Consider the following 21,108-nt stretch of genomic DNA (forward strand, 5'->3'; position numbering starts at 1 on the left):
TATTCTCATACATCTCTATCCTATAAGCAATATATGCGAGCTCTGCTTATCAGACTCATGAGGACAATTTATCTACTATTAAAACAAAAAGCTATAATTCTGTACTGTTTTCTTTAATTTGGTTTCCTTCCCTCCCAACAAGAGTGTCCAACAGAACACCTCCCTGTTCTGTATTTAAGTAAATCAGCCTAGGATTTATTTTAATGTGAACTGGGTCCCTAATGTGGAGTGCTGAAATATATTAAGTTGCACAGTATGTTAGGAATGTACTCAGTGAATATTAAAGTTACCTAGAAAAGCTATTGCTTATTTCGCATGACATATGGCTCTTTAAATACAAGTACCCTTTCTTTTAGCTATTTTATACACTACTAGTCATTGATTGCACCTACAGTCCAAGTGAGGTTCAACAACCTTTACCTCACAATTTTAAAGGTATGTTCAGCAAAGTACTTCTATAGGGCACTGTCAATGAAACAATGTGGTGACAACAAAAAAAGAAGGTTTAAACATATTAGAAAAATATGCTAAACAAATACTACGGTACATAAGACAGTCAAATTCAGTTGCAACAAAAAAAATGTGTCAGGAATTTCAGTTTCTATTCAGAGAGTTACTTGACAGCCAGCAGCCCATCAGTTTTGCAAGAGCAAGTCAGGATGCTCACTGAAACAATTTACTTTGTCCTGCTTGCAATCAGGCTCAAGCCAGGACTTCCAAAGAAAAGATTAATCTAGTTTTCAACTTAGTTTAAGTACTCTGCTAAATTAACAAAACAAAATGGATAGTTGCAGATTACGAGAAGCACTGTGGAGTCAAGTGTTACAGCCATTTCTGGTTTTCTCTACCTTAGAAGAAAGCTTAGGTATGCTTTTATACAGAAATGAGACTACCAACGTTAGCACACTCTAATTTTTAAATTAGTTAGATAATCCATAAGTTCATTAAGCATACTGATTGTGTAGAAGGAAAAATACCATCCCTTTGAAAACTTCTTTAAGTTCTTCAGGAAGCATAGAATTTTAAGGCGTAAGGAACTTTAGTTAGCAGGACACAGGTTATTAAGTTAGGCTTAGGAATTCTGGTTTTTTAAATGAATATAAACATTTTAAATATTTTTCTACCACTACGACCATTATTTTAAACATGAAGAAAAACCCCTGTAAATGCATACAGAAGATACAGCTTTGACCCATGCTAACTTAAATATATTCAGTCCACCCTCTCCATTCTAGGTTTGCCTGCAGCTATGGACTTGGCAACATGCCCCAAATTGCCTTGGGAATCATTACAGACTAAATAGGGCCGCCAGTCTGGGAGAAAGCATAGGTGGGTTCATTATAGCAGCAGTTTTCTGGAGTATTTGGCACTGGCTTAGCTCTGGAGTACTCTGTAGACTTAAGAGAAAGCCAAGTAAGGACAACACTTGCTTTCATTAACTTCATCACACATGCTCTCACGCCTGCACTCACACAGTTTGAAGGCAGGGTACTCAACATCTTCCCAGATTAAGCTCCAAGAAGTATTTAGGAGGAACTATGGCTAACATATAAACACATATAAACCTACTTGGCTGTTCGGACATCAATGGCACCCTTCAGCTTTTCTTCACTGTCATTTTCAAAGTACATCAACCTGGACTGCCTGAGAACAAACCATCGTTTCTTCCAGTTCCTTCTGGAAAGTGTAGATGATCCACCCCCCTTTTTGTGAAGCCAACCCTGCTTAAGTGCTTCCTGCTTGGAACGAAACCACAGGAAGGTCTCATCTTTCAGGACACACCAGCGTCGCTTCCATGTGTTTATTAAGCCACCTGGCAAGAGACAGATGTGAGTATATACATACTTAAGACAAACAATTATACTGTAAAATAGAAGCCGTGACCAAACCAACGCTGGAAGATGCTGACCAACAATGCTATACTTAAACCAAGTCTCTGCTTTAAGCCACGAAACCAAAGATCTCATTTCTGCATATCCTTAAGGCCACCAATATTGTTGGCAATCTGAAGACCCTTAAACTAGAAATTATAATAAATCCCTATATAACAAAAAACATATATGCAACCGATATATAACTATATATCTTTATACATGACATATAAATAATAAATTATGAAAAAGTCTTATTGCATATGAGAATCAGATCTTCTACACTGTTCTCAATATAACATAATGATCATCTAAGAAGAATTTAGTGTTAAACTCTCTCCTCTCTCCAGTTCTCTGAAATACTTGTGGTTACTAGGAGGTAACGATATTCAACTCAAAACCACAAAACCTGGAAGAGCTATACTTACAGTACGAAATACAGCAGCACAAGCTCAGTCATGCCAATGTGTGGCGATACTGTTTAAACTTCTTGCGAGTTTTGTTACGGTAGACAATACACCTTGCACTGTAGTTACATCACAGTCATAAAAACCTTAACCAAACCAATATACTCCTGTCATTACACAAAAACTTATTGCTAACTATGTCAGGAGGTAAAGGCCATGCTAGTGATGACTGCGTACATTGTTTTTCACACAAACATAGCTGTGTGCACATTCATCACTATTCCTATTCCAGGAAAGTAAGTTATGCTACCATGATGAGTATCATACAAGGATTCACCTAATTATAATTTACTATCAATCATCAGAAGGTAAAACCAAGAATCTGAACCAGAGAACTCCTACGTATGTTCTTTCAGAGTCTCTCATGCCCCTTTGCTACACATGTCCTTTGTGTCTTTCAGATCCAAAATGAAAGTCGACTGAGGTCAGTAAAACTGGTCTGCAATGTAGAATGCCATCTATGTTATAAGGTTTTGGGAGAAGGAATCAGCTTTCCTCAAAATTTTGTACAATTTGACCTTGTGAGTTATTTTGCTATATTTATACTGGATATTTCATTGTTTACATCCAGCAAAGATGTAAAATGAAACAGAGGCAGCCCAGAATGTTGATGTTCCTTTGCAGATGGAAAAAATGCTGCCAGATGTAAGCCACTGAAAGTAACTTGAGAGCAGCTCTCTCCAGACTTCTCTATTACTCTTTGAAAAATTAGAAAATGGCTAACTCTACAGGAATTGGAGTGCAAGGTGTCATAAACATTTCTGGTTATTTTGTACATTTAGCAAATTCTGATTCACCCAGTACCTTTCATGTACAGAAAGCTGTGAAAGTAGGGCAGGCTGACACAGCTATAGACTGAATCCCTCCGGTAGGAAAGTTCATCATCTGTATCAAACCTGGAGTCAAAATCTTCTTCACTGTCTTCAAACTATGGAAGAAATGAATAAAGGTGAAATGATCTCTCAGGAAAGAGTTTAGACAAAACTGGTTTAGAAGTCTTCAGCTAAAACATTTTATGTTGTATTAGAAGGACAGGATTCCCCATTGCTTTTCATCCAGGTCACAAAGGAAGGAGTACACCCTACTAAGCTGCAGGTGGTCCTGTTTGATTACACACTAGCTCTAACATCACGTAACAGATATATGAAACAGCTTTGTAACTGCTCAGGAAAGTTATCCCTTTGTGAGAGCATGGCCAGGGTATGCTACCTTGTGCTACCTCTCCCTCCATCATTGAAGTGCTGTGGGTAACAGTTTAGAAAAATCTTGAAAAAGAAACATATTCCACAAGCTGTGGTGATGGCTTTCCTCACCCTCACCCAAAATAATCAGAATTTCTGTTCTGTATCTGACACGCACCCAGAATTGTGCAACAGGAAGGAGTCCTCAACAGAGACAGCTAGAAGTGTTTTCCGCTTAGGCAAGAACTCTCAACTTATCCCAATGACCATGATGGCTCTTTGAGCAGCTTTCATAACCTCAACTGTAATAGGTATTTTAGTGTTAATATTTCCCTTCTAAATAAGCCAGTGTTGCTGAAATACTTTTTCACTTTCCCAGTCACACAGCCTCACAGAAGTATTCTGTAAGTGGTAGAGGAAATCATCTTCTTCCAAAAAAAGGACTAAAGCCCACAGTATACTCAGTAAAGAGCTCCTCAGTATGAGTATCTGCCTCAATAATTTTAGCCATAATGTGAAATTTACTCTCCAAGTCGTCTGAAAATACACCTTCTGCAGGCAGATTATTCCATACTGTTGCAACTTGCACGCATAACTGAAACCAATTTTTTTTCCGAAACCAATTCCCCACCATGCTACCTGGTCCCACACCTCGAAACACACACAGAGAATTCTACTTATGAATTGCATCCAAGGCCATGCACAGAGTTCCTCACCAAATAACGTGCAGTTCCGCATTAAACCAAGATGGAACCATACCCTTGCATAAGCCTAGGACTGCAAGCAGCATCTGAGCTGCCTCTAACTCGAATGCACTCACCCCAGTGGCATCTAGATGGCAACAGACAACTATGTCCACATGTAATCTAAGCAACCAAACTATACAACAGAGACATTTATAGGAACAGCTACAGTGACTCTATAGCTGCAGAGTGAAAAATAAATAATCAGAAAGCATATATCAATTATTTGATAATAAAAACAATGATACTTACAGATGACTGAGCTCCTTCAGAGCTAAATCGGTACGCTCCAGAGCTATTGTATGTCCCCACTGAGCATCGGTAGTCCGGTGACCACTGGCTACTGTGTGAGTTAGAGAAGGTCACGCTGCTACCAGAAGTGATAGCACCATCTTCATAGTCATCTTGGTCATAATCATAGTCTCCATCGGGAGAAATAAGTTCCACAGAATTTGGAGGTCTACATGATACATTTTCTGGCATGCAGTATGTGGATTCACCACTTGAAGAGTTGTGGAGACTGACTGTATCATGGGTAGGAGGTATAAGCATGGTGTTGCTAGCAGCAGGAATTGTTGGCACCACAGTATCATTCATATAGGGATCCTCTTCTGAGGAATCATCGCTTGTTCTGATGCCACTGGTCCTTTGATCAGAATGGCCATGCTCACTTGGGTTGGGCGAATCCTTAAATGCATCATCATCAGCTTCAAAGCCCTCATCTACCTCCTCCTCAGGATATGGCTGGCTGAAGTTAAAATTGGGCTTTTCACTGCAGGCATTTCCAGTCTGTTCAGTCAGCTCAGCAGGATACCCGCTGCCCACAGAGAGAGACCTCTCAATGTTTCGGACACATTCATCAATCTCATCAAAGTTCAGAGATTCCAGGAACTCCTGGGCTGCTCGACATGCTTCATCCTCGAGCCGCCGGAGTTCCTCATCTCGAAGCTGCTGCAGCCTCTGTAATGAAGCCTCTGTCAAGGACAGCTCCTGCTGCTTCTTCACACGCTGCAGGTCTTCAATTTCTTTTTCCAGACGCAGGATTTCTTCCACCTGCCTGCTTTCTTTCTGCTTCTCCACCTCTTGCTTCAGCTCTGCCTCCTTCTGGGCTTTCTGAATGGCAGCCAGTTCCTGCTTCTTTCTCTCTTCTTCAGCCTGCATTGAAAATAAAATAAAATAAAATAATAAAAAAAATTAAAATAAAATAAAACACCCCCCCCAGTGCAAGATTCCTTAAAAAAAAATCTATTTATTTCTAAAGCACTATGCCTCCACCATGCTGTTCATTCAAAAGGACCCTTATTCCTACATCAGAAAGAAAACAAACAAAAAAAAAAACCCCAAAAGCATGATTACATTTTCTCACAGACACTGGAAAGCTCAAGTATGTGCAGAAAGTTCAATCTTTGCCAGAAATGAAATGAAGCATGAGGTGAAAGAAATTTCCATGCAAACAACTGTATCAAGTTTCCTTTGGCTTTATCTGCCAACTCCTGTAATAAGTCTAGTTTAAATGCCACAGATACCTTTTATTTTTTTAATGGCTGGGTTGAGATACTCAAATAAACAGGATGGCTGAAAGCATTAAGAATATCATTTACCTGCTGGGCAAGACGCTCTGCTTCTTGCCTTTGTCTTTCCCTAAAAGTGAGGGAACAAAAGAAGTCAGTAAATCAAGCTCAACATAAGCTCATTGCATACCTTTGCTAGGGCAATAGCTCAACTTAGAGAGATCATCTGCCACATGGAAAAGACAGCCAAAAATAAGGTGACCAAGGAAATGTTTGTGAATATGAAGTGACCATGGTAGCTAGCTACATGCATCTTTTAGCAAAAGAAGCAAAGATTTTCAAAATGCCTTGATCAAGAACAGCCTGAAATAAAGGCTATTCAGGCCAAAACCTAATATGGCACAGACAGGAGAGTGATGCAAGACAGCATACTGCACCTTTCTTCCTCCTCTTTTCTTTTTTCCTCCTCTTGTCTCTGCTTCTCCTCTAGTCGCTCCCTGTAAACACGCCGAGCAAGCTGGCCTCGCCGCTGCTTCTGAAAGATTATGGCTGCTTTCTTCAAGCACAGGAACTGTTTCCTACCAGAGAATGCTCTGTAGTTCTTCTGTATCACAACCACATAGTAGAGAACCTTTCTATACCGCTTTCTGTGAGAGAAAAAAAAAACCCCATTTCTAAGGAAACAAGGAACTAACAAGCAGTTGCGAGAAGTCTTGCTAAAGTGATCTGCAGTAATGAGCCCACGGTAATAAAACAATTTATTATTTCTAGCTCTGTGATGGTTTTCCCATTCTCATTCACATTCTCCTCCCTAGGAAAGAGATTCTCTCATTTCTATGACAGCGCTGTCTGTGTCTTCATTAAGGAAATGCAGATTACTTGTTTTACATGCTCTTATGCCCCTGACAAGGAGATGCTGAAAGGACAGCTCTGTGTGTGTGTACACAGGCAGAGAAAGAATATAGTCATCCCACGTCTCTGAAAAGAAAGATCATGAACAGCAGGATAGGTCTATCATTAAAAAAGGAATATAGCTTTTGAGTAACATACTGGTCAGGATATAAGGACAGGACTAATATACACATGAAAAGAAGTTACCTCATTATGCAAACAGATACCCTTAAACTGTCCTCAACTGATTTGTAGAAAAAGCAGAGAAATAAACAGATGGGATGAGCAACTCCACCTAATATATAATGTGTGAAGCCAGGTAAACAAGCGAAACATTAATCAGTTACCTAATGCCATGGTACTTTAAGAACCAAACTGATTAGTTTTAATTGCCTTCTCTTTTCTTGCCATGACAAAGCAAAGATAAAGCTGAACCTCAGCTGGTAACTTGGGGCAGCCCCACTAGGTGCCATCAAGCTAGATTTCCTACCATGGATCTAATGCCATGATTCAATTATATGGATACTGGCTGACCTCCAATCTTCCACACTGTCCTATTCATTATATTAAAACAATTCAAACTCCATTTTGTTTTATTCATGTGTCTGGCAAAAATACCAGCTGGTATTTTCAAAAGCCACTTACAGGATTTGGATGCCTGGTCCCTAGGAAAAGTTAAGAATTGTGCCAGAGGATTTAACACCATGACACCCCACCTATTTATTCCAAAACTTAATTATTAATATTCTCATCTAGTCACTTACCGGGCTGCATAACCTAAGATGTGTGCTCGGATTATCATTGCTGCCTTGGTGATTTCCACCTCGCGCTGCTTCTCCAACTTGTGTTCCAAGGACTCGCGGAGAAACACCTACACAAGAAAACTACTGGCTTAACAACTTGCAGAGAGCATCATGTACGAAGGACAGCCAGGGTGCTGCCGATGTCAGTCCGAGCAGCAAGCCTCAGCTTTGAATTCAGAGACAAACACATCATTTTCTCAGCAGAAACGAAAAAAACAAGACTTATTCCTCTTAAAAGAAAATACTTACAGATGATCCTCTAACTTTGGAGTTCAGTGGGAAGATACAGCCAATTTTAATTAGGAGCAGGGTTTTTCCAAAAGCAACATGATTACTGGATTCATTAAACTGGCTATCCCACTGAAGAGTAACACAAGCCAAAAAATTTGTACAACTTAGTGTGAACTTCCCGATCTGAGGGGCAGAAATACCACCCAGATAATTTAGCTGTTTCACAGTAACATCAAGCTTCCACAACCCCTTACAAGCCTCACTGCTTCAAATGTCCTTGCTATAAACTTGCAGAAGTAAACAGAAATGAGAGTGGTTTCACGTTCAGGTTGACTCGACTGTATTTTCCTGGTTTTTTTGGAGGGAGACAGCTGCTGGGGCCAGACACCCCACCACAGCCGCTCGCCCTCCGGCTCTCATCCGAGCACTAACCTGGATCATTGGCCCAGGCTGCCTAGTGCCTCTCAGAGGCAGCTTTAGCACATGGCATTGACATATATTGAGCTAACCCAGCTTATTTTTCCTTAAATGAATGAAACTGCTTCTCCAGCCAAGCAGAGGCATGGGGGATGCAGTTTCCCTCTTCCACCTGCCTTGACGTCTGCTCTTTCCTGCATACCCACAAAGCGGTGAGCTATCTGCTGCCGGCGCTTTTTCCAGGTCTTCTCAACTTCTTTTTTTTGAAGGCTAAGTCTGCTGGTATCAGCTAGAGGTGGCAACAGCCTGGCACGCTGCTGGCTAAGACGTGAGCAGCTGGAAATAGCCCGTTCAGCAACACTTTGACCGTCTGGGATGAGAGGCAGGCTGCACTCCACATGGCGATGAGGAAAGTGCATGGAGAGCATAGGCTCTGCTAAGGAGGTGGGCTGCAAGGACATCTAAAAGCAGGAAAGCTTGCTCGAAGTATTTTGGGGTTTTTTCTTGCTACAATTAAAAAAAAAGAAAAATAAGGACTTTTGGGGGTGTTCAAGTAGAAAAAAGGTAGTTTTTCCCTCCATGTTTAGGGGAGAAAAAAGGCCATTATCAAAGCAAAAGCAGTAGCACTCCCAAGGAGAGGCACAGTTCTGAGCTTTGATTGCAGCTAGAAAGGGACTACATTTTACCACAAATCACCCAACAAGAAGGAACACAAAAAGTCCCACAGTAAGTCCCAAAGTACCAGTATCAGAGGTGCACTGGGCAGCTCCTTCTATATGAAGTTTTTACTCATGGAAAAAGCCTTTTCTTTCACTCAGTGGGCAATCTTTATTTGCTCTACACACACTGGCTTTAAGAATACAACAAAATTCTGCTTCAGAAAGGCATTCAGCCACTTCCTGAACAAAAATGGATGTTAACCACATGTTAAGCCCAGTCTCATGCCTTTTCCTGAGCAGGTGCATTGCAGCTCGAGATGTAAAAGACAAGAAAAATTCACGCTGAAGTGAAATCACCGTTATTACCCCTTTTAAATAACATGGGCAAGATAGTGCCCCATCCCATGTTCAGCCTGAAACCAATGCTCTCTTGTTCTCTTCTACAATATGCTGTTTTTTGAGACGCTTAGAAATATGCTGGCAGCTGCTGCGGGGGTATGCCCAGCCCCAGTAAGGGAAGTTACAAGAGAGCTCTGGCTCCTGTCGAGGTCCTGACAAGCAGTAGGTTAACAGAATTCCATGTTCTCAAACATGTATGTCCCTAAGATGCCAAAGCACTATCTGGGGTCTGGGCATAAATACTGTTAACACCCTACACCTGGAAGTACAATGGGAAGCACAGACTAGCTCTGCGGCCGAACGCTATCGCTGTATTATTTGTAAGCCATCATCTACAAAAATGGGATGAAAGATGACATCAATTGCCATCAGAGTATTTCAGATTCTATCTCTTACAATAACTGTAAAATGATTAAATCAACTTTCCCAATAGCATCTCTGAGATTCCTTAAGCATGCAGAAGAATGGAGGAAACTCTTCAAAACTATGCAGTTGTGGGGAGAAGAGGACGAGGAGGAAGGGCGTTTCACACAGAAATCAATCAGATTTTACACAATATTTTTGCTACCTTATGGTAGCAAGAAAGTTTTTTCACAGTTCTAACAACTGACAGGAAAACTGCAAGTGTAACACATCATTCAGCACACTTTACTTCTGGATCTGTTTTTTGTTCTCTCTCCACTACAGAAGCCCCGGGAGCACCAACAGGAGGTACCCAGAGGAAAAAGAAGAGAAAGCCATCTGCAGAGGCCTGAGAGATGATCCTTGGCAGTGATGGCCTGATGTTTGTAATCCACTCTCTATTCCTCTGGACCAGGAGTTTTTACTATTTAGGAAATCTCAGATCCTGCAGTGGGGAATCTTCACCTGAGTAAGCAATGCTTTCACATCATTTGTTTAGTCCAAGAGCACATATTCGCAAGGAAGGAAGCTCCGCACACAGCTGTTGTCGAAAATCAAACTTGCAAAATGAGCATGCAAAACCACCTGGATTGTTTTATTCCTCAAATTAAAATTCCATTTTTTAATTAAAATAACTTGATTTTTTTTTTTGGAAGGAAAAAAAAAGTTGCCAGCAAAGGCTAAAATTTCTCTCCCTGATTTCAGCCGCTGAGCAGGTATCATGCAAGTGGGTTTACTAGCATGAGTGGAGCTCCCTGCAGAACAGAAGTATTACTTCACATGCTCAATACTTTGAAAAATGGTAGAATCCAGCTACCACATTTTAAGTTCTGATCCTCACCAACACTATCGCTTGTCAGCAGTGGCACAACATTCAAGTGGACTCCTTCTCCATGAGTGAAATCACCAGTCAGCGTCTAAGTGCCTTAGACAGCAAATTCCTCAGCACAACCATTAGTTGTTGCTATAAGGGTTCCAAGTGCACCAACAGGCATGCACAGTTTCTTTTAAGGCCAAAAGTAATTACCATTGCAACTGCATCTCTGCAGTTGTGCAGTCCAAATCCCGTCCCCCCAGCTTTCTATAAGCACCAGCCCCAGAATATGCAGTCAGATTATTTTACCTTATTTTTTCCAAGCTGCCATTCAGTGCTTGTGTTGTCATACAAACGAAGTAGCACAGCACATTTCTCATTTAAATCTTCGGGCAGAGTTAAGTTTCTCATGAGGACTTTATACCTGGCAACCAAAAAGTATTTATTACTTCATTTGAGGGACAAGTTCTATTTTTGCCATATGATTTTTTTGTTGTTAGTTTTTCACTTTATTCCTCAACATGGGAACACTGATTTTGGTATCCATGACTTGCATCTGAAGCACTCAAGTCAGTGTGTTTACCTTTTATAAAAGTCTTGAAAGGGCCTCCGGACCGGGAAGCCAGCCCTCCGAATCCTGACTGTCTCCAGCATCCCAGAATAGCGCAGTTGGTTAAGCACCACTGTCTGATCAAACTGGTCTGGCATCTAAAACGAGCAGGTTCCAAACAAGGATTTTAATAGCAATGGTTAGAGATGTCAGGGGAAATAAACAAAGGGCAAATTATACCAACCTGCAATGCACAAAGCCTGAAAACAGGCTACACAATGTCTTACAGGACATTAGCAGTTCAGAACATATAAAAATATATCTACAGGATGGAAAAAAAGGGGTAATTACACAATATCATTTCCATAAACACATATTTATTTCCATATTTACAGCCATTTAATCCAATCAGCTCCCTCTTTACATTTCTCGTATATTCACAGGCCATTGCTGTGCAGGAAGAAATGACAGAAAGAAGCACAGGCAGCTAACAGGTCAACAGCTACAAGCTTGACTATTTTGTTTCTTTAGCAACTGAATTTACAGTCCCTGTAGATGATCCCAAACATTGAAGGTACACAAATACAGTGGTGTGATATGGTTTTAGAAAAACCAAAACCAGAAGGACAGAAAAGATTTGATTTTCGGCATAGTGACAATCCATCTACTATGAACAGGGATGGAAGTTCGCCAGTGGAACCTCAAATCTTAAATAAGCTGTATTTCAAAGAGTTTCTGTTTGCTGCTTTTCTGAAGAGCATAAATATTTTCATCTGTAAACAGAAAAAAAAAATCTGCTTATCTGAAATAAGTTTCCCTTAACTTGCATGCAGTTCTTTTGGCATAATTTTTCATTTAGAAAACAGATAATCCTAGACACTCAGTCACGAAAACCTGCGAATACTGATCGGTATGTTCCTGCCCCTGGGAGCCCCAGGAATTATCTCATCCCATCTCTGAGTCCCTCAAGTCACCTGTGCTTTCACCACATTTTGAGGTAAACCAGCCACAGCCACACAAAGCTACTCGAGATAGCTGATAGAGAAATTGTAGATGCCCCATCCCTGGAAACATTCGAGACAGTGCTAATCACTACCTTGCAAAACGCCAGCAGCCCTGATACCGAAATAACACCACATGTAAGTACACCATTGAATTTATCAGTCCAAAACATCCACTTTAACCCAGCAGTTGACTCCCTGCACAGTCATTTGCAGGGCTGGCATACAGTGCTTAGTTTTTGCAAGACGTTCGGAAGGTGGGATCTCATAGATAAGAGTCAATGGTTTACGTAAGAACTGAAGTTCTTCATCTGATAGAAATGACAGCAAGATCAAGCCCCGAGCAATTTTTCCGTCAGCACCTTTATGCATAAAACTACTGTGTGCCAGTGATAACTCAGATCTGTTGATTAGGTAGCTTTGTGAATATTGATAGATTAGCTTCTACTTCCTTCCTTTAAAAGTCAAAATATCTAAACCAAAATGTTGCTATTCTTACTTTCATTAATTTCTTTTCTGGACCAGATGTGGGAGACTTCTCCATAGATGCAGCAGCCCTTCTGCACCGAGCTGTCACAGAGCCGCACGGGCAAATGCCTCCCCAGCACTCACTGTTCCTCCAACAGAAAAAGACCTTTCAACCCCTTCCTTCAGTCGGGGGCTAAAATTCATACGGAAAAACACCACAGCCCGTCCCTTCCTCCACAGTCAATAGCACTGAACAAAAATGAAAACAATTCATGTTTTAAAAAGTGTCTGGCCACCATGGTGAGCCGAGCCCTGCCCTGCCCGGGGCAATTAGTGCTGTGTGCCGGCAGGACCTCAGCCAGCCTGAGCAGCCGGACGGGGCCTACGGAAAAATCTGGCCACCAGCAGCAGCTGCTTTTGCCTTCCCTCTGGGGCAGGTGCTTTGCATCCCAGGAGCCCCATCCACTCTGCCCGTTGTTACATGAACGGCTCTGTAACAAACGTGATTTAACTTTTTTTTCCATACCCGTACGTATAAAAAAATTTACGTTCCAGAGAGGGAAAAATGCCTTTGCGAATGATGCAAACAAACTCTTCTTCCTCAAAAAAGTGCTTCAATTCAGATTTTGCTGCCACCCGCAAAACACACCACAAGCAAAATCTTCGTATTGCACTGAACACAGAGTATGAATGCTCACAATAAAGGCATCGACAGTCACGACTGGTGCTGCCACAGCGTTTTCCGTACGTGCCCACCCTACGCCAGCGTTGGGGAACTGGCCCCACAAAGCCGCCCTCTGCACGTCCGCGCACACACCTGCCTGCCCGTTTCCGTGCAGGTGGCTGGCGATGCCCACAGGGAAGGGAATGACTGAACACAGACGCACGCACAAACGATGAGGAAAACCATACTCACTCCTTGCCTCGTGTAACCCAAGGCTGATTCGTGCCACGAACGGACACAGGTCAATGCACCTTTTTTCCTTGGACGCTATACATGCTTTCAGTCCTTTTATCCCCTCCAGAACTCATTGGCTCAAAACCTGACGGTCTTTGCAAGACTTGCAAACAAAACAGTATTTTCGGGGCAGTGAGGTCGGGAAGCAGATGCATGGATGGGAGTGGGGACACACCAAAGCCAGGCTAAATGTCGGCAACGCTATAGATGTCCGTCTCACAAGGCAGGCTCTCCATTTCCAAGGGAGCACCTCCTGCTCTGACAGCCAGATGGCTGCTGCACCACCTCATCCTTTTATTGTCAGCCCCCAAGCACTTGAAAAGTCAAAAGTCAGCCACCAGGCTGGCTTGAAAGCTCATGCTACTTTTTAAAAAAAACTTTCTCTTTCCATCCCTGTTTTGAGTCACAGAGGAAGAAGCAGCATTTTCATGACCTTTTCCCAGCAACTACAGAAGTCAGAAACAGCCCTGCTCTGTCACCAGAAGCTGGGTTTGTCACACAGTCACCTAACTTCTGAACCTGCATTTTAAAGAAAAGCATGAAAAACTGCAAGAGCTGTCAACACGGTATCACAGCAGGGCAACATGAAGACCATCGCAATTTTAATTACATAAGCATATTCCTTCACTTTACAGTACTAGTTACTTTTAGTTACTCACAGACACAGGAGGCTATTAAATTGGAGGGTGAAATCCTGCCCTGGCATATCGCTGGAATTATATCTGCAACAAGCCTGCCTGCTTTGGGTACACCGGGGGTGGTGGTACGAATGCGCCAGACCCCTGTTTTACACTTCGAATCCCGAGTGCCAGAAGGTACTCCCCATCAGCCGGGGGTTTTTGACTGAGCCATCACAGCAACCCTCCAGCCCTCAGCAATGAGGAGAGCTGCAGCCAGGCAGAGAGGGAGCCAAAACCCTAAACACTAAAATGCATCCATGGTTTCCCACATCTAAGGAAGACAACCAGGAGAAGTAACAAACGCAGTCCTGCGCACACCACCACCGCATCCAGCGTACCCACCTCATGACTTGGCGATACATGGCACCTCGGGCAGTTTTACTCTGTAGATAAAAAGGATTTCAGCCTCAGTCGTATAAACGCTTGCAGACAGGGATCACCTTAAGCACAGCTTCGAGTCAGCAGGACTCAACATACTTAAAAAAAAAAAAAAAGGCATGTGCGTTTATTGAACCGGAGTGCAAGTACTATATGCACCCCGCTATTAAACTGCAGACACTTCTAAGACAGAGAATGACGACCATCTGCACTTGAACGACGCTCAGTACAGCACTAAGGAGTTAAACTTGTAGTAGTACAAAATCTCCATGTGAAGGGCTACCTATGCAGCTGATGCTCAGCCCTGTGTCCTTACCGGTGCTCCTTCAGACTTCCTGTGGTAAGCAAGCTAACATTCGGATTTATAGCCAAGTAACACAGGACAGGACTCACCTCTGGGGTCTGGTAAATTTTTACCAGTGTTGCTGTAAAAACTGGACTAGTTTCATAAATGTAAGAAATTGTATTCTGTAGGAAAATTTCAGGTAGACAACAAAACCATAACTGACTTTAAAACAATATGTCTTCCAAAGCAAAAATTGGAATTGCTAAAAGCAAGACTCCTGCAAAGTAAGACCAAGTTTATAAAAGAGAAGGCAACAGAAAAGTCAGTCAACTGATTGCTTCCAAAATTGTTTGAGAGATGCAATCAACTTCAAATCAACTCAATTTTCAACAGATATTTCACTTTTATCAAGGAATGGCAGCACTAAACCACTCCTACATGCAAAATCGCCAGAAAATGGCCAGACTCACGTGGGTCACAGCCTTGTTAGGGCACTGACCAACATCAATGTGAAATTAATAGACTCACAGAGTCATTAAGGTTGTAAAAGACCTTTAAGATCATCAAGTCCAACCATCAACCCAGCACCACTATGCCCACTAAACCATGTCCTGAAGTGCCAGGTCCACACATTTTTTGAACACTCCCAGTGATGGTGACTACATCACCTCCCTGGGCAGCCTGTTCCAATGTTTGACCAGCTACAATAATATACTGTATTATTATACTGTAATAATAGCTACAAGTCAGGTCTGTTCTACTTGATAAAGGTGGGTTTTGGGGTGCATTCCATAGCACAACTTGTAATTTATCATTTCCTGAATCCCAAGGTCTCCGTTGAATTTGCACCAGACAGCACTGAAGACAAGACTTTAACGCGACCTGGAGTCTGTGCTGGTGAGACTCCGGCTCCTTAAGCTGCTAAATGCTTGCTCTGATCTGTTGTGAGCCTCCTTAAGGGCAAAGCTTCTGCCTGAAATCACAATTAGACACAGCCATTAAGACAGACATCTAACACTTATGCATAATTTTAATGATAAATAAATTCCTTAGATTACAGTCTGACTGAGGCTTAAAAAAACAACCCTTTTCCCTGGACAGCACCCGTGCTGGAGACCCCAAATATTCGAGTAACACACACACAGAAGACCGTATTTTTTTGTTCTGCACATCATTTGTTCCATCCGAAAATAGAGGATACCTGACTTCCCCCTGCAGAAATCCTTCTTCCTCCATCAACTACTGGCTGCCTCAGAAGAGTACAGGCACAAAAATGACAGATTACAGCTGCCTCACGGATTTCATTTAGGCAGAAGAAACTTCAGAGAGAGATTGGGAGGGGAAAAAAAAAAAGAAGAAAAAGAAAGTGTTTGGGGGAAGAAAGGTACAGAGAAGAAAAAGATGAAACAATAGCTAAAAGGATGTGAAAAAGGATGTGAAAAATGAATTTTTTATTTAAAAACCAGTAACTTTCCTCAGTGTCTTAGTTCTTTTAATCTATTCTTTACTTTTAAAATGAAGTCGTGGCAATTTTACTCCAGAGAAAAGCAGCAAAAATTAAAAAGAGGTCAGTCTTCCCCTGCTTTAGAGGGAGTTTTAAACTTGTTTTTATATCCAAACATGTACTGATATTTCTTCGGAAGTAGGGTGACTTATTAAGCCAGATCTTTCTGAAACAGTCCCCATGGTCTTCTGATCTCAGTCACCAGCTCCTCAAGTCAAAATCAATGCTGAGCTTTCCTCTCAGACAAATTTGGAGAGTATAAATAAATTAACTTATAATATACAATCTAGCTGAACAGATATGAAAATTTCTGCGTGCCCATTGTTTGCCTTTTTCACACCACATTACGCTCAGCCATTCTTGTCCGTACGTACTGCTCGGAAGCCTTTAGTCAAGCCAGTAAGCTGAAAGGAGTGAAAGGGAAATGCCTGCACCCGCAATAGGAAAACGCACTGTAAAGCCGGGACAGGCAGGGCTGGGGCAATCTCCCTGTCAAATCCAGAGACTTCAGCTGCAGTGCCGTGTCGGTCACCCTCCTACCTCCAACAAACCACTTCACCCCCTGGTCTTCTAGCCATCATTTCTTTAGTCGCTTGTACTGTAATCGTTGATGGCACGGGTTTATTCAACAGTTTCAACCTCAGAATTGCTGTGCTTACAGCACAAGGAGCGTTAAAACCTGGGTGCGTCCTGTCCAAGGACCTGGGAGCTTCAGGTGCCACTGACCTAAAAGCACACGTATTTCAAGGAAAGAAACCCTCTACGGTCTTCTCCAGCACACAGCTAGCTGTGACTGGAACAGGTTCGGGTCAAAACATAGACTAGTTTCATGCCTGCTTTGTTTCTGAAGGCATTCCCTTACTCTCCCAGAGTATTTGTGTCCACAGACAAACACCATAAGAGTACAGGAGAATAAAAACAGTGAATGTGCCACAGCTAACAACTTTATTTGCTATTTCTACTGTATGGCACTGGCAAGTCAAGGAATATTTGGATAAACCCAAAATAACAGTAAGTGTTTTGCATGTGCAAAGTTCTCCTCGCCTTTATCCACACATCCACCCCAAAAACCCATAAAAAGCCTTTAAAAATTACTAACACTGTTGGTGGTAACTTGCTAGAAAAAGAGCATGGGTATACTGCAACAGCACTTGTGCCTCAAAAAATTCTGCTGCAAACTCCAGGCCGGATTTCACTGCAAACTGAATAAGGATATGCTGGCCCTTTTATACAATCTCTACAGGTCTGAACGTGAAAGTACTGCCTTTACCAACAGCAAGCATTTACACGATTAGCCGATCTTCTCTTCAACTCCAACTACTGCATCTGACCTGCATGACTCATCTTCCAGCCCTGAGTATTTTAGATAAGAGACAGACTTCAGAATTAGCCACTCTCATGCCACAGGTTAGAGTTGCCCGTGCTAAAAATAACGCTGTATAGAGGAACACTGTAATTTTAGACTTTTTCCACTGTGCCAAAACAGTTGAAGGAGGAGACTCAAAAAAACAAATATGAAAATGCTTTTGTATTTATATTCAACCTGTCATACAGCTTACTTTACAAGGAAGGACAGCTCAAGGGTATTTTTAAGACAACAACCACGAAGCAGCACATTACCACACTGACCATTTGCACTAGTGTTTAAAGATTTCAACCAGGTCAAGACACTGCTGAGTTAGGTCCATCTACAAAGCTGCTGCAGTCATATTTCAGGTCCTGCTTGTCTATATATAGCTAAGATAAGAGCTAGAACTAACTTCACTGTTGAAGAGAAGATGCTCAAATGATTCTGACCAGCTTGCTGGGATTTCATGCTTTTGTCAACAACGATCAATAAACTCAAAATCCTGGAGCTATTTAATCTACTTTTTATTAGTCACTGTCACTGTACTGTTGCGTGTCAGAGTAATCTTCCTTTTGTTTGGTTTGTATGGACTAAATGCTACCCCTGAGTAAACACACAATAGCCTCTTTGTGAACCTTCCTTTCTAAAGGTATACAGAATTTCTTCTAAAGGAAGACAGAATTTGTTCGCCTCTCTCATTCAAGCCCAGCCGAATGCTATCTCCTCAAAACGATGGTGTAATTTCTTACACACTGGTTAAAAATTCATGGAACAGGAATGGATTGTTAAAGGCATAGGCTTGAACACCGGAGATATTTAAGTTTCCTAAGCGGATATTTAGAGCTATCTATGTGATTGCCTAAATTTTCAGCTGAAGTAAGCCCTTGTTGCTTGAATACATTATTCAGAGACTACATTGAAATGCACAGCAAGCCTCATAGGCTGGCTGTCCCAGAACAGCAACTGCAGGACCAGCTGTGTGAGACAGACAATGAGGAGCATTTGGAAAAAGAGGGATTTAAGTTTCAAAGCCACTCCAGCAGGGTCTCAGCGCCCTGACAGAAGGTGCGACCCACAGCACGGACCCCAGCTGGAACTTTTCATGGACCCTCCTTCTCCACCTGTGAGTAATCTGCTGCCATTTCATCTGAGGTCACCCTCACTAAAGCCTCCAGTCCCTGCAGACTAAACCCAAACATGGCCCCATCCTCCCCACATTGTGACCAGTCAGCAGGCTTCTCCTGAAGAAAATCAGTCAGGCTGCCTGATAGCTACAGACATACCGTGAAGAAACATGCTGTGAGGTACTAATTGCAAGGGCAGCTGTCCTTCCTTACCGACCCCATGTCAAGACAGTCAGTGTCACCACTGCTCATTACAATGGTCAAGGGAACAACGGCTCCACGTCTGCTGAGACTGGACACAGACCAATCGCAGATGGTGAAACCCTAACTCTCCATGTCAGCGATGACTTCAAATGACTTACGTGGACTGAGACCCCACTCGCTCCTCCACAGCAGACTCTTCAACAATGGCTTTTTATTTGACAGTTTATGGGCAGGCTGGGTATATAAGTCCGTTTCTATACTTAAAAGCAATAAATCGTGTTCTAGGATGGTTCCTGTAACATTTCTTGTTGCCTGTGTGGCATGGATAATGGTGTTTAGTATCAAGTGTTTATTCCTGAAAGATGCAACGTTTCTTCAGGGGATAGAAAATTAGGATGAAAATACTTGAGAGAACCTGTTTAAGACGAATTTAATCTTGCACAGCCAAAGTCTGACAGAGCTGTAAAACCTTTTCTTGTAACAATCAGTGTTAAGTACCTAATCCTGTGTACTTCTAGTACCTAGTGTAGTGTTACTACAAGTAATCTCACACCTTAATATGTGAAACCCTCCACGTAGCTAGTTCTCACCAACACGCCAGCACAGTATCACTTCAGCAGTACATCCTGAAATAGTACTGCAGATAACTTTGATCCACGTTATCACGACTCTCCTTGCTTTCTCTGGTGACACGAAACTGAACAATGTTTTTCTCAGCCTGCAGCTCCGCAGGGGGGGAGAGAGGATACAGGGATATTGCCTCCTCTTCTCTGTTGCAGGTTAAGTAGAAAGGAGGAGGTGGAAGAACCTCACTTCCAGCCACAAGAGCTCAGGCTGGGTGGGTGGAGGGAGGTAACCACGCTCCACAGCGGGACAAAAGACATCAACTCGTGAGCACAAGGAGAGTGGAAGAGGACTCTAAATCCAAATCTCACTTTATTCTCTGCTTCAGCCCTGGGCACCCACACTGCGGCTTCTCTAGCGCTGGTCACACCCTGTTCCTTTAGGACTGCATGCCTGAATGCCATTTACGTCTTGAGACTCTCCTGTTTTGGGGCATTGCTTTAAAGAGAATACTAAAAATTCTCTGATATTTCAGAAGTCAGTTTAGTGCTTTGTCGGCTAACCTGTGTTCCTCAGCTATGTCACTGCTACTGAAATGTTGTGTCCAACTTTGGAGCACAATAAAGGAGACTGCTACACTGGAAACCATTTAGAGAAGAGCCATGAGAATAAAGATCTGAGTAAAAAAACCCCAAAAATCACAGTAAGGGACTTCAATAAAAGCCTTTAGGAGCTCATCAATGAGAAAGCTGAGAGACCTTGATAGAGGTCTGTGAATAGCTACACCAAGAGCATACATTCAACAACAATTTCTAATATGCAGCAGATGAAGACATAAAAAGCATGAAAATTAAAGCAAGACATATCCAAACCAGAAGGCACACCTTTTTCTCACTAAATGTATTCATTGCAAGAGCTTATCCATGGTGGTGGGACCATCTAAAGCCACCAGACATGCCAAAGAAAACATGGGATGTCCTCCTCCTTCCAGCAGGTGTTAATGGTTTCCTTACAGTTTGCCATGCAGTGGGTTACACTAAAAGATCTAACTAGTCCCCTTTCAGCACTCCAGCTGTGGAAAAAGTACTACTTTTATTTATTTGAAGAAGCTTAGTGCTGACTTCCATAACCTTTGGTATTGGGACTCCCAAGGACCGACTCTGCACCAGAGAGAAAAACATGACACAGAGCTACTGGCCTGCAGTGCACGGTGCAACCCAGAACTGCGCTTCCCACGCGCAAGCTTCGCCTTGGCAGGATTCAGGTCCATGACTTATGCAAGTATTTGGTGGTCCAGCCAAGGGAAGTTTGGCTGAGATTTTACTGTGGCTGACTGTCTGCGAAGACACAGGCTGCAGCACTATGGACTAGCTTAGATTAAGTCATTACAAAGCCTTCACACATTCACCACGAAATAATAAAACAGTCTTCCACATTACCAGCTCCAATTGTTAAAAATGGGAAAAGCCCTGCAACGATCACGACTCACACCTCTGCAAACTATAAGGTTTAAAATAATAAAAAAGTTTGAGTTGTCTTTAATCGATTTAAGGGTATGTGTTTGTCGTACGGCCACGAGGGCCAGCAACTTCCTAGCTAAAAGTCAGAATCAGATTCAAGCAACGTTGAGAAGTTAACACTTGATCGCGCCCCT

General features: G+C 42.3%; 1 protein-coding gene across 1 annotated transcript in view; it reads right to left on the minus strand.

The window, feature by feature from the left end:
* Positions 1–21,108, minus strand: part of MYO10 (myosin X) — a gene marked incomplete at both ends in the record, with an annotated part of 166,368 nt that overhangs the window by 21,685 nt on the left and 123,575 nt on the right. The window contains 8 exons of the mRNA XM_082015005.1: positions 1,570–1,813; positions 3,143–3,266; positions 4,515–5,417; positions 5,864–5,903; positions 6,211–6,420; positions 7,429–7,535; positions 10,699–10,813; positions 10,973–11,097. Of these exons, the coding sequence (XP_081871131.1) occupies positions 1,570–1,813; positions 3,143–3,266; positions 4,515–5,417; positions 5,864–5,903; positions 6,211–6,420; positions 7,429–7,535; positions 10,699–10,813; positions 10,973–11,097 (1,868 nt within the window). The remainder of the gene's footprint in view (positions 1–1,569; positions 1,814–3,142; positions 3,267–4,514; positions 5,418–5,863; positions 5,904–6,210; positions 6,421–7,428; positions 7,536–10,698; positions 10,814–10,972; positions 11,098–21,108) is intronic.

The sequence above is a fragment of the Phaethon aethereus genome (assembly GCF_964289735.1).
Source record: "Phaethon aethereus genome assembly, chromosome: 2".
In the NCBI taxonomy this organism is placed as follows: domain Eukaryota; kingdom Metazoa; phylum Chordata; class Aves; order Phaethontiformes; family Phaethontidae; genus Phaethon; species Phaethon aethereus.